At 29.5% G+C, this 14,752-nt stretch overlaps 1 protein-coding gene across 4 annotated transcripts; it reads right to left on the minus strand.

Annotated features, from left to right (window-relative positions):
• Window positions 1-9,446: 9,446 nt before the first annotated feature.
• On the minus strand, window positions 9,447-14,521 carry LOC145190444 (uncharacterized). 4 transcript variants are annotated; one of them, XM_080067317.2, is made up of 5 exons: window positions 14,333-14,521; window positions 13,829-14,187; window positions 10,227-10,541; window positions 10,006-10,064; window positions 9,447-9,918 (listed from the first exon to the last, which is right to left on the minus strand). In XM_080067317.2, the coding sequence occupies exons 1-5, from the start codon at window positions 14,358-14,360 to the stop codon at window positions 9,576-9,578; spliced, it is 1,104 nt and encodes a 367-aa protein (XP_079923443.2). In that variant the 5' UTR covers window positions 14,361-14,521; the 3' UTR covers window positions 9,447-9,575. The 4 variants fall into 4 exon arrangements, with proteins under 4 accessions (XP_079923443.2, XP_089947473.1, XP_089947472.1 ...); XM_090091347.1 differs by lacking the exons at window positions 13,829-14,187; window positions 14,333-14,521 and adding an exon at window positions 13,272-13,566; XM_090091346.1 differs by lacking the exons at window positions 13,829-14,187; window positions 14,333-14,521 and adding an exon at window positions 10,652-10,831.
• Window positions 14,522-14,752: the final 231 nt, after the last annotated feature.

Here is a 14,752-nt window from a genome sequence, read left to right on the forward strand (position 1 = left end):
TTAAATGTTTGTCTGGCCTTTTTTACGTAAAAGTTATCGTTAAAGAACAATATTCTTCCCAAAAAACTTGAAAAAGGTGATCTTTCTGATAAATGCGTCCTTTTTTTTCTGTTAAAAAGTCACATCTTACATTTTACTTTTGTTTCACTTGAACTGATGGCTAGCAAGTTATGACATTTAAAAATTAAAAAATCGACATTGAAATCTTTGTACTTGAATATTAATATTGAAATCTTTACTCTAATTCTTATAAGCTATCGCCTTATCTAATTTTCGTGGAGCTTTTTTTGGCAATCACAAAAGTACGTGTTGATTTGTAAGCAATTTACTTCTTAAGCTTTACAATTTCGGTAAAAAAAAAAAAAAAAAAAAAAAAAAAAAAAAAAAAAATGAAAACAAAAAGGACTTTAAAGCTTTTGAATATTTTTTTTTTGTTACACATCTCTTTTTTGACAGACGTTTTCTTTTTTTTTACAGACATTTTCTTGTAGCTTGTAGATAAGTTTTGCATCCGTAGCCATTTTAAAAATTTTAAATTATTTTTAACTCTACTGCGCATGCGTATAATAACTTTCCTCTTACAAACGACCGTGTTTTTTTGCGAGACATGCTCGTTGCGCATTGTTACAAACTTTTTGTTTTAAACAATAACAATTTAATTCTCTTTAAGTCTGTTGTATTCGTCGAAAATTTTTGGTCTCGCTAACCAGTCACATTAACTTCCTTTTAGGTATTAAAGAAAACAGCAATAGAACAAAGTTTTAAGCTTAGTTTTACATAGCTAGACATTCTTAATATTTAAAAAAATACCGCGGATGATGATATAGAAATTGAAATCATTTGCATAAATAATACAAAATATCAACTAATTTTGTGGCTACCTAGAGCACAATGGTTTTATGTCCAGGGAACTACTCCATCTACTATATTGCTGCAGATTATCAGTTAATGAATATTATAGAATTTTTTATTTGGGCTTGCTCTATCAGACACTACAGCTCCTACTTTGATAAAATGAATGTAAATATAATAAAGAAAAAATAATTTGTCACAGTTTTAAGGAATTTAGCAAAGTCAATTTATGGCAAACCGCAAATAGCTAAGTAATTAGGCCTGGTGAATAAAAATGAGCAACTGCTTTTACTCAGTAACTGGTCAGCTTTACGTGAATAAAAACTTCAGCAATTTTCTTCATATTTTTATTCGCGTAAAGGTAAGCAATTTGCTCAGTAATTGCTCAATTTTACGTGAATAAAAACTTAAGCAAAGTTTTTGAAGTTTTTATTCACGTAAAGCTGACCAATTACTGAGTTAAAGCAACTGCTCATTTTTATTCACCCGGCCTTCTAATATTAACATAATATGATTTACCAACTATATATAAGCTAAATTTTATTTGACAAAAACTAATTGGTTATTATGTGCTTTTTATGATAAATGAAATAATATATGAAATATAAAAAAACGAAAACATGAAATATCTGGCCGCATTTTACCAGATAATTATAAATTTAAATAACTTTTTAAAAGGTTTTGTTATATCAAATGAATTGTAAAAAAGCCCATTAGAAAATACACCTACTAAATAAATGCATTGTGGAGTATATATTATAGAGCTTATAGAGTAGTCGAGGTAAAAAATGACGGCATATCGGAAAAAATACTAAGGACTAAGCATCTGCGTCTCGTTATTTTTTTTATTCGAGACAAGACGAGACAATAATATCCGGGATACAATATTTAAATTCCGAAAGAAAATTTATTGTCCCGGTTTTTAACTTTATTCCGGGACAGTTTATTCGTCAATTTTTTCCGGGACATTTCTCGTCTCGTTATGCTTGTTCCGGTTCATTTCGAGAAAACGATTCCGAGACGCAGACCCTTACTAAGGACCAAGGAATTTAATGAAACCAGATCTTTGTAAAAAATCCTATTTAAAATTTTTTATGCTTCGCTATAACTTTTTTAGTCATTTTAAAATTATCCTCACAGGTCTATTTTATCATTGACAGGCTTTGTTTACACGAAAAAAGTTCCCAAATTTACAAATGATCATCTTGAATAAATGATAAAATCTGTTCGTGCCGACAACTAATTTCCGTTACCTTGGTGTAATTTGTTTAGTAATTTGTCAACATGTAAAGTAATTACTTTATCCTGAGCAGTCCTATTAAACAAATGCTATAAAAGTTTAAACTAATACCATGTGAAAGAGGTTTCTGTTTTAAATCTGTCAGCAGCCATTTTATTAGATTTTTTGCTGACGGCAGAAAATTTAGAGTTAGCCAGAAACTCGCATGGCTCGCTGTATTATCGCTGGATTTCGCGATCCCGGCCTTTTTTATGATCCCGAAATCCTGGGATTGTCTAACATCTATCCCGGGATTCCCTATAAGATCGAACAAAACAAAGCGTAATGAAAAAATATATAAAAATAACAACAGTTTTGCGTATCATAAAAAAAAAATTTTTATTTAGTATAAAATTGTAAAAAGTAATTTTTTTTCAGTTGTATAATAAAATACGATATCGAAAGGGATTGATTTAGAGAAAAATAATAGTGAAAATCTTCGCACAATTTCATGTTGGTTAGCATATACACTATTTAAAAATTGAATGCGATCTGATTTAAATAGTAGATTTGTAAGCAATCAAAAATATTATTATAATATGCTTGCTTGCAATACCCAGACTTTGTATCATTATATATAACGGTTTATATTTATTTTATAATAATTCAAATTTACCTCGTTACTAAAAAGTTATTTACGTAAACATATAAAATATTCGCGTTAAATTAGCTAGATTTTTTAATACTTTAGTTACTATTGTTAATAATTTTTAACAGCTTTGTTACTATTGTCAGTTTTTTCAAACCGAAGAAAAGCGCGTTTCTTATAAGGTAGAATCTTAAAATTAAAAATTAAATCAGCACGTCGTATGTGGATTTTACAATTAAAAGTAACTCAGCTGTTTGGAAATATTTTCTACGAGATGAAAAAGGCAAAACAGCGATGTGTGAATTGCCAAACTGCAAGAAGATTTTAAAACTTGGTGGTGGAAGAAAATTTTAAAACAAAAGAACTTCATAGACACATGTTGTCAGTGCATAATGTAAAGGTCGAAATTCCAACCCAACCTAATATTACCAGAGAATGCACACCAAATAAACCACTAAAAAAGAAATCTAAACCTCTAACAGAATACTTTTCGATTTATGAAAGGGAAGATAAAACACTTTGTGCTACACTTGCTGGTTCAAAGACGTCTTGTTCTACTTAATACTATATAGATGTTGTATCTGCTTTTCAATCCCGGGATTACTCCCAGGAAATTGGGATTGATGTTTTTCCATCCCGAAATCCCGGGATTGGAAAACATCAATCCGGGATTGCAATCTCTAGCTCGCTGATTTCTGCGGCCTTTTTGATGTAAAACAATAAGTTGCACGTCCATCTCTAATACGTCCATGCTGCAGTATACAGTACCTAAGCATGGGGTAGGGAATATTCCTGACCAAAAATATTGAGAACCTTTATACGAAGTCATTACCTCGGCGTACTGTTTATCTCCAAACATCATAATTTTTTAAATTCTTTTTAAAATTGCCTTTGCATTTTGTTTATTTATAAAACGAATATAACTAAAGTTTGAAAATTATCAAAAATATTCCTACTGTTCATTGGCTTTGTGACAATATTTATGCGCAAAACTAACCTATAAAAATTTACACAACCTTGACGAGCAAAATTTAATGCTTCTCTAGATCCAACTGTCAGCAAGAGATGAAAAAGTTTAAACATAAGATGTTCCATTGGATGTTTTACAAAAATAAATTAACACCGTGAAATTAGCACATGAGCATAAACCAAATTTTTTTCCATATTGTTTGCTCTTATGTAGTTAAGTACAATGTTCATTCTTTTCTATAAGAGAATAGTATCAGAACCCTATTATTTTTTTTTTTAAGTCGTTTGCAACATCTGGTAACTCAAAGAAACCTGTTAACTTTTTTTCATCTGTTTTCTTTTCCTTTTTGACTTTGTTTTCTAACGGTCTTGGTATTGCTTCAGTCATTTTTGAAAACTATTGTTCTTTTCTTTAAAAAAGAAATAACAAGAACAGGTTCTGCAGAATACGCACTTTACACTTCAATTTTCTATTGAAAATAAGTTATAGTTTTCTGATCTCTCATTGGAAATTATGGAATTAACTTTAGTTTACTTATAATCGAAGACTTCAATTAAACTACCACTTTAAAAATTTTCAATCTTCATTGTATAGTACGTAATCATGGGTATGTGAGTTTAACCACACTTTTGCCATTTAAAATTTGGTGTCAAAGCTTTATTATTGGTATCATTTGACAAAAACATGCTTAGAAAATTAAATCAAACTTAGTGCGTCAATTATTCTGAAGACTCGGAACGCCTGCAAGTTGCTGAAGGGTGTTAATTTTGTCAAGAAGTTTTTTTCAATCATTTCTTTCAAATTGAATATTGCTGAATGTCGAGTTCAGGACTTCAACTATCTGATTGTAACCAGATCCCTTGCAGTATTTTTAAACAAATCACGGATGAAGCTTTGGATAATAAAAAATGAAGACCATGACAATTTATGCAGCATCTAAGTTTTATAAAATACCAAAGACAACCTTGTTCAGCGAACACAAGGTCGACTTAAGAGTCAAATTGGGCATCCATATATTTTTGATAAATCTATAGTGGTTAAAATTCAAAAGTGGTTTCTTGATACGAGAGAAGTTGGTATGTTTGTCACAAAGAAAATTCATCTTAGGTGTATGCCTGTTTAAACATAAAAAATGAATCTTAACTATAAAGTTGGCCGTTGTTGAATACGCAGTTTTTTCGAGAAGCATTTGATGCTTTCGATTCGAAAGACTCAGACACTTCCACAGCACAGAATAGTTGTTTTCAAAAAATAACGGAATATATGGATAAAAATGATTTATCGTCCGTGTTTGAGCATCCTAATAGAACTTGGGACCTTGACAAATCACCTTTTGACCTGTGTCCATCTACTAAAAATGAAGACAAACAAAAAACTAACGATTGTGTAGCATAACCGCAAATACTAATAAAGAAAGTTTCTCAATCATGATAACGGTTAATGCAAGTAATTTATTGGCACCACCTTTGGTTTTGCATCCATAAAAACGGCAAATTCCGTCAGAAATTACAGCTGATTTTCCTAAAAATTAGGTTAAAGGTAAATCGACCATAGGTTACCAGATGTCTCAAACATTTTACGAATTTGTCTAGACCTTTGAATGAAATTTTAAGAAGAAATAATGTCCCGTACTGTAATTGCTGAAACATAATTGCCAATCCAACTTTAATACCACATGGATTTAAAAGCTGCGGTTTGTTTCCCTTTTTACTAGAAAACTCGGATTTAACAAAAACCCCGTTAAGCTTACAAGAAAGATAAATTCAAGCAAATTCCAAAGAATCCACCGAAATTCCAGTTATGTTTAATTAATAAGGCCTAAAATGATTTAGAAACTGATATGACACAAAAGGAATTAAAATCTCCTTTTGCCCATTATATTTTCATATATAGGACAGGTCCAATAGAACAAGAGGCCTTATTTTACTAAAGGCACAAGAAAATGGGCAAAATAGAAGGCGTTGATCCCACAACTCAACAACAGAGCATAGTTCTAGAAATGCTATTTGAGGAAATTCCAGTAAGTATTGATAAATTTATTCAGCCAGAACCTACAATTGAAATTAATAAGAAAATTGCTTAGAAGAAAAAAAGAAAGCTAAAAAATAAATTATAAAGACAAAGAATTGAGAAATGGTACGAAAAGGAGAAAGAAAAAAAGCTGAAAAAGAGTCTGAGAAACAGCAAAAAAAAAACGAATTCGGCTTGAAAATTCGAAAGAAAAACAAGAAAAAACTGATAAAAAGTCTAAAACTACGTAAAATTATTCCTAGAATAATGGAAAAGAATTTTTGATTTTATATGTTTCTTTTATTCCACACAACTAAAATATCTTGTTAATGTCATAACTTCAAACAACATTAGAGCTTAAACTAAGAGTTTTGGAATCAATTCACGCCTAAAATAAGATAAAACTGAAAATTTGTTAATTATTTTACAATATTATCAAAAAATAAGAGTATGAATTTATAATTTATAACTATAAATTTGCTTTTATAAATTGAGATATCGAAAACACCACGGTAATTAGATTTTAATACTTGCATTTTGTAGCCTTTGGAGATGTGTACTTTCATAACGTAAATTTTTTTGGATCAGCTTGACTAACTTTTTAGTTCATTTTAAAAACAATATGGTTGGTTTGTTCATTGAGTTATTTTCAACCGACACCTTTTTTAAGAGCAAAAAAACTTTGAAACTTTAGAAGCATTTATATACCAATATCGCACAGCAGTTGTACCTTCTATTTCACAAAAGCTAATGCATCTATGTCTCTCGCTCATACCACGCTATTTTTCAGAAGATTGTGCTTTCAGCGCATTTATGAAACAGAGAGTAGCCATATTCAACTTCAATTGCCGTACTATTGGATGCAATATCCAAAAATTTTTTTGTTTTCTTCCTTATAAAGAGTAGAGAGATGTCCAGGTTAAAGTTTCTGTTTTTTCAAAATTTCTACTTGCTGAGTACTGTGAAATTCCATTCGCACAGCTTCAATTTGCTGAAATTAAATTTTCCTGAATTATAGTTTTGGAATCATATTTGCTAAGCGAAGCTAAGAAATCATTTACATAAAGTTAACTATGATTGTTCTCATCGTGTAAATATAAAGTGCATTTTCGCTCGATCTGGGTAGCACTAACAATATTCCTGTAAAACAATCAGGAGAAACTAATTTCGTTTTTCACCATTTAATGCAAGTTGGTCTTTTTATTCATTAAAGCCACTCCCATCTCCGCAATATCATTGAAAAGAAAACAATAACTTTTTGAAACGAACAGCTTTCATCTGCTTGCTGCGTTATAGTTCAACGTCTTTGTTTGAGAAAGCTGACGGCATTCCGATCATAAATAAGAATCTGAGAGTGTTTTTTTTATAAAAAAGTTTTGAAGCAACATGTACAGAATCATATGTTATATAAAAAAAAATAGCTATTAACTTGGCTACAACACGGTTAACACTGTTTGCTAATTTTTGGAATGCCTGGAAAATAAAGAATCATTATTTAACATTTGCAAAGAAACCATCCTATATTATAACATATATTACTTTTAACCCCAGTTTTGATATGTTGGTCAAGTTGGTTTAATTTAATCTACTATTTAAATGGATACCTTCCTGGAAATTGGAGCTTTTTTGTAAAAAAGAAGAACCAAAAATCCCAAAGATAGAATTCACAAAAACAATTAACGCTAGAGTATTTTTGAATTGTTGAAAATCAACATTCGTAACAAAGAAAACTTATGACTGACTTAATTCTTGTTTTTCAAAAAAAAAAACTCAGAAACAATTATAAGTTTTGTATACAGACAAACACATTGTTTGCTAACTAAATACGAAAAACACCAAGGAGCATTTTAGGGTTATTTTAGCTTCCTTGGTTCAAAACTCCGTGAATTGTAAAAAGCAGGATCAGTTGACCTTCTAGATACATATGGCACTAAATCCTAAAAAGATCAAGCATTAGACTCATTGGCAAATGAATTATTAGAGGAAGTACCATTTGCTTGACCCTGACAAAATTTTAAACGTAAATTTTAAACCTTTAACGAAAACATTTTTCAGTTTGTAATGAAAAGGTATACAACATATGCGGCAAGTTTTTGTTGTAGGACCCTTACAATCTAATTTTTATGGTAGCCATTTTATCTATTATTAATCTCTTCTCTTTTAAGCTACCTTTTTATGTACACTAAGATTTAATAACCAGTAGAACATATTATAAAGTTCTTTTCATCAACTTCCGAGCTAAAAAATTAGCTGTATGGTCAAGGCATGCAAAAAGTATATTTTATCTAGTAAAGTTTAGTAAAAGGTGCAGCAAGTATCAGAGACATAGTGTTAACATAAGCTATATTGAACTTTTAACTCTACTTATATACTTTATTGAAAAAAATATGTATTATATATATACATAACAAGGTAAGAGAGCTTCAAAAAAGCTCCGAATTTCACTCAGAGTTTAGCAATTTTTATAACACACAATATGTTTTGGTTTTAGATGTATAGCGTTAAAACTAAAAATCAAAATAAAGTGTGTTTAAAAGTATGGACTCAAGACTGTTTTAAAATAAGTAAATTATGAGCATCTTTGGAATAAAAACTCAATTTAGAAAACTATTGTTTGTTAAAAAATTATTTCATTTTTAATACGTCTTACAGCTCAGTATTTTTTTGGACTGAATACTTTACTTTTAGATTAAAATAATATATTCGGTCCAAACTAAACGAAAAGGGAATGACCATCAACGATTGTTATACACAACAACTGCACTGTTAGGTGTAACTAGAATCACACACTGTATTACTAGAGATACTCTTTGGTATATCCAGTGATACAGTGTGTAATAATATGAGAAACGTGTACAATTATTTGAAATTGACTGCAGAGTCACTGTGTGACTCTGCAGTCAATATCAAATAATTGTACACGTTTCTCATATTACAGATTACATACTCCACTTGTCTGAAAAATGAGATAAGTTACGTAAAATATACATAACAGGATGACTTTAATATGAATAACGTATTTAGCATATTTAGTATATTTAGCATATTTTAGTATATTTATGTCGTAAGCATAAATAGCAGGGTTTTATGAAACTCGTTCAAATGGATTTTTATACGTAAAAATTGTAAGATCAATAAGTAAAAAACCAAAATAAAATAAAATTTAACGGTGCGAATATTTAATATAAGCAATAATTCTCTAACTTTTGATCTTTCGTCATAAAAGCAGCTTTGTCATGAATTTACTCCAAAAAATTAAATAGTAAAACAGATATCTAGCAAATTTTTCCAACAGTTTCTTCTACTTCCAGTTTAAAGTACACTAAAATTGCAGAAACTCTTGAATCCCTATCTCATCATCGTAATTTGATAAGTATCAAGTTGTCTATTATACATTTTACAGATGGTTTATTTATTTTTTAATACTTGCTTAGTTAACTAAAGTTTTTATTTTTGGCTTAAAAACCTTGCAAAATTACAAAGAAAAGAGAGGCAAATTACTTTCGTTAAATTTTTCTACAAATTCGCAAATCAATGATTTGAATTTAAGATTGCAAGAACCGGTTTATATTCAATTTAGGTTAAACAACATTAAATCTAACATGAATTTTAATCAAATGGTGGAAAAAGTTTGGAAATAAAACCATTTAAATAATTAAAATGATTGTCATAACTTTGTTATGATTATTATACTATTAGCTCCTTTTGGCAAAAAGAATCTTATTGAATTTAATAAAATGAACAAGTCGAGAAAGCTTTGTAGATTTGCTGGTAAAAATGATTAAACATTTTATTGAGACACAAAAAGTGTTATCCGGTGAAATAAAAAACAGTTCACAAGATTTTAGTTGGTTTGCTTATTACGTCGGCGTATACTAAGTCAGTGTATATACCCCTTTCAAAAACCCTCCTAAGTAAATTTCTCTTCTACCAGGTGTGTTTAAATATGTAAGTTCGGTTTCCGCATAGAGCTTAAAATTGCCTATTATTGGATTAACGGATATGACCAGTGAACGATATTTTACGTCTTCGTCATTGGCTTGTATTTCGAATGTTTCGTTTAATATCACATCAATGACTCCATTTACCGATGGATACACCTTTGAACACCAAACCTGGTTTTCATGGCTTGGTACGACAGATACTTCAATGTAAAAGCCAGGAATGAATTGTGGAATAATTGTCTGAACAGCCAGCGATTTCAAAATGATAAGCGACCTGCAACAAAAGAAATGTCTGACATGACAACAAGAAATTTAACATGAAGAGAAATAATAAAAATAATAATAAAAAAAGATGACTTGCTTGTTTCTTTGGTACTGTAGTATGCATTGCATTTGGCCCTCATCCACTTCATCTAATCCCTGAAAATAGTTAAATGTGTGTTTCAAACACGTTGTTTATATCAAAATGTTCAATATGAGATTTTATGTTAAAAATTGTAAGTAATATTTAATATAAAATAACCACTTCAAAGTTTTTGAATAAATATTTTTTATAACAAAAATTCCATCTCTTTCAAATACCTCTTCATAAAACAACTCTTCGCCATTTACTTGAAGAGATGGGACACATTGTACATTCTCTGCGCCTACATTTGGGTTTTGTAATAGGAATTCTTTTTTTGTTTGATAATTTCCAGCCTCATGTTCGTCTCCTTTTTCTTGACACACATTTGGTAAGCTACTGTATGTGCTCATTGGTTGCGTTTTGTAAACTTTTTTAAAATTGATATGTTGGCTGCTAGAGCATCTTCTTAAAAAGTCAAGGTTCCTTGAATTCAGCAGATCGATGTTGGTAGGTGTAACAGATTTTGATTGGAATTTTCTTTCAAAAAATTTCTATAATTAAACAAAAACTTGAACTTTCAAATTTTTAAAAAATATCATTCGCCATGTCCATGCAACATGTAATCAAATTATTCGAAAGCAACAATAAGATATTCACCCACTAAAACGCGTGAAGCATTAAACACATATAACCTAAATATATATATCCGATGTTTGTGTATAAACATTTTTCACATAAAAATGGTTTAGGCTTTTAGGATGAAATCACAACTTTTAAAAAGCCGCAACACGTTTTTTTTACGCAATTCTATTAAACAAAATACTTTTTTCAATCGCGTTATTTGCATTACTCCTTAGAAACAGAGAAAAGTCAAATGATAGTAAAAGCAAAAAAAAGAAAAAAAGAAAAAAGTTATTCATTTTGTGTTATTTTAAAAAATTAAAAAATTCATTCACGCTATTTCGTGCATTATTGATTGTAGAAGTTTATCATGATCGTTGTATCGTTCATGAATTTTAAATTTCCCTAAAGTATAAATATATGTTCAAAGCTATAAATATTGCTACAATTTAGATAAAAACAAAATTGAATTAAAGTTTTCTTGCAACATATTTAATCCATAATTCATGAACAACTTTGAATAACGGGGGCTAGATAAATTTAATAATTTAAATAATTTAATTCAAGATAATTAGTATTCCTAATTTCACGGCTGTAAAAATTTATAATCAAAACTATAAATATTCATAAATGCAATTAAAATAGATAAATATAGTTATAAACAGCAATAACTGTTTTTACCGATGCGGACGCATAAGTTTTTTGTTAATATCATATACATTGTATAAATCGATAAATCTAAATCTGTGTTCATTTATATTAACGCGAGATTCAGTCAGTTAATATGAAGGATTTCAAAAATCAAATTAAATTCGATCAATCATTATTAAATTATCGAATACATTCGGTCATTTTGTATGAAGGATTTTCAAAAACTAAGTTTGACAACTTTGTAAGAAAGTTAAATAACTTTGTAGAAAAATCAATAAATGCTGCCACATGCCAAAAAAATCACAAATGGAAAGAACAACAACACGCTCTAATAGTTTAAAATATATAACGATGGAAGCTAAAAGTCTTGTAATTTAAAGAAACATATTTTAAGTTATGAATGTGATTGGCGACCTGAAGTCGTGACGCTCATTTTATATGCGACTTTAAGTCGTGACGCTCATTTTATATGCGATGTTGTTCAAAAAAAAGAAATCCTTGACAGTCAATATTTATAATGATTTCCGATTGCATTTCCTTAGGTATGAAATTTGCCGATCTGTTACGGCCCGTTTTTGATTTCATTGATTATTTTATCTTTTTAACTGGTATTTGTTCTAAGATTTAACGTAACTAAGAGCGTCGATAAGGAACTTTGGAGTTACCTTTGTGTTCAAAGAAGCCAAAATGAAAAATAGATAATACTAAACAGTGAGACTTTTTAAGTAATAAAAAAAAATTCTGATTCATATGCTTTCCATAAAATCCCATTGCTGTTCATTCGCCATTTTTTATTGGAACAAGACCTTACTGTTGACCTGAAGCTTATAATCATATAACTATAGCTAAAAGCTTACAATTGCATTACTGGAGCTAAAACGCATTTTATTAAATTATTTTTAAACTGCTTGGCAGCATATAAGAAATAAATAAATAAAAAAAAAAAAGAAAAAATCCAATTAGGAAGAAGATTAGGAACAAGTTTACTAGCGTTTCATATGTGTAAATGAGCTTTGTTTTTAAAGGCGTGTGGTTTAAGATTTTAAGTTCAGTTTGTTTTCGGTTCTCATTTTTAGGTAGTTATATTTACTAATCGATTTATTTGGATTTATATTGAACTCTCTATTCAAAATGTTTTGTTATATTTGAAGCAGCAATAAAATAACAATGGTAAAAAAAAAAAAAAGATAATTAACAATAACTGGAACATAACAACCTCTCTGATCCGCAAATTTATCAACTGAAAACCAAGTATAAGTGCGAATATCGCGCAAGTGGGAGCTGTCATTGCGCCATACGTCTTTACACAAAACGACGCACTAACTATAACTCGCAGTTGCTCGTGTAAAAATGTTCGGTATGGTCATTCTTAGGAAAGTTCTCCTTTTTTTTTTGAACATCATTTTCACGATCCAAGCTTAATGTTCTTTTCTTTCCCCGCCGTACAATCTTTACTCGACGGCACAAAATACAAACCTAACGTCATTACGAATTAGCATCATCAAATAACATGACATTATGCAGCCTACGCTGATCGTCATTTAATTATTCAATCAAAATTTCCAGTTTTCTAAAGTATTCTTTCAAATAAAAAAAGTGATTAGTTATTTTAGCTATAAGCACAGACCTATTTTTTTTCTTTTTTTAAACCATTGGTAACCTGGCGTAAATTCTCAAATTAAATCTTAGTTGATTTTAAACAGATTTAATTACAAACAAAAGTTGAATTGCTTTTTTTTTTTTTAAAAAAAAGGGCCTAAGTCATATTTAAGTATTGCTGACTTACGCCCTTTTAGAAAAAACCAATTCAATTCTCGTTGTATATTTATGAAATTGTCTCCTTTTTATGTATGAATATAGAATATTCTGACGAATTTGTTTATTCGGAAAAGTGATCAAAAACGATTTTATTTATGTGAATTTTTATATAAATTCATTAGATCTTCATTGAAATAATCATTTTTAAAATTTTAAGTTTCTAAATAACAAAGCACGAAAGAGAAACTTACCTCTAAAAAGCCGATAAACCATTTTGTGACTTCATTTGATTTTTCAACAAAATTAAAACAAAATGTTTTTCATAATTTCGTTCACAGTCCGAACGTTTCTATTATTCAACCAACTCTATTATTCAAACAACTCTATTATTAAGTTCAAACAATATATCTCTCTAGAGGTACAGAAAGCTTCGAAAACAGAGTCCCACGACGGGGTTGCAAGCCATCTTATGTTTTCGCACATTTTCATACTCTATTCCTTTCTTATCACACCGCATCTCAATTTTTTATCTATTAATCAACCGATAGGTTTTTAAAACAGATTTATATTGCGTTTAAAGTAATTTTGCAGCTGCTCTCTGTTATAATTTAATCATTTACAGGAAACTTTATATTATAAATCAATCAAAATCAATAAAAGATAAAATTTGTTAAAAACTTAATTTTTGTCAAGAGAAAAACAAAGGAATTTTTTTCCTTACTACACAAGAAAATTATGAGATTTTATTTGACTTAAAAAACAGCATTTTTTTCATTTTTCAATAGAAACTAAAATTGGTAATTTGTACCTGTTTCTTCAGGAGTTTTTCTCGCCCAAACTTGAAATGTACTTTGGGTAACCCATTTTGGTGCTGGCTTCCCGGTGTATTTACTATAGAGTGCTTCTGCGTCAAATGAAACGAACTATAAGGATGATCTCCGTTCTTTAAAACTTGCAAATTTCTTGCCCAACCAAGATTGGTTCCCAATCGAGGCGATAAAATGCCAGCAAATTTTTTATATTTCTTAAAAGAATCGCTGCTAATGAAACGACGCGTGTGTTTGCGTCTTTTGCAGCCTCGTATTGGATTTATGTAACAAATGAGAGCTAGTATGCATATACTTGTTAAAATGAGAGCTCCAGTGGCAACTTTGATGAAATAGTAACCTAACGCAAATATATGACAATAAAAACGGTTTCAATTAGGTTTTATTAACTTATTTTTTTTTTCAGACTTTTTTCTACTTAAAAATAAGAACAATATTTTTTTTAAAAAAAAAACATTAGTAAAACCATTTTGTAAAATACCCACTACTTGATATTGCCACTGTGCATGTCATTTCTCTTCTGTTGTATAAAACCTGTTGTTTTTTTCCCCCTGTTTATAGATTTTTCTGCTAGAATTTCAGCGTAAACGAAAATTAATACGATGTTCTCAGATAATTCCCCGAAGAATACTATTTTATTGTGAATAACTTTTTGAACATCGGTTTTGAAAGTAGATTTTGTTTTGTAAAAACATTTTAAAGGCTCGTTTGTTAATTATTAATCTCGTAATATGCAATTTAGAAGTTTAACTCAAAATATAAAAAATGTCAAAGTATAGAAAAATGAGTACAGAGAGAGAAAAAAGAAAAACACTGTACATAAATCATTAATGAATGTACAGACCTCAATCTAATGCGTTCAATCTCGATTACTTATATGCTTAACCATAAGTTCACTAGAAAAA

The sequence above is a fragment of the Hydra viridissima genome, unplaced genomic scaffold, assembly GCF_058129835.1.
Source record: "Hydra viridissima isolate aposymbiotic clone 2 unplaced genomic scaffold, HvirCarnegie_v1 scaffold_6, whole genome shotgun sequence".
NCBI lineage: Eukaryota > Metazoa > Cnidaria > Hydrozoa > Anthoathecata > Hydridae > Hydra > Hydra viridissima.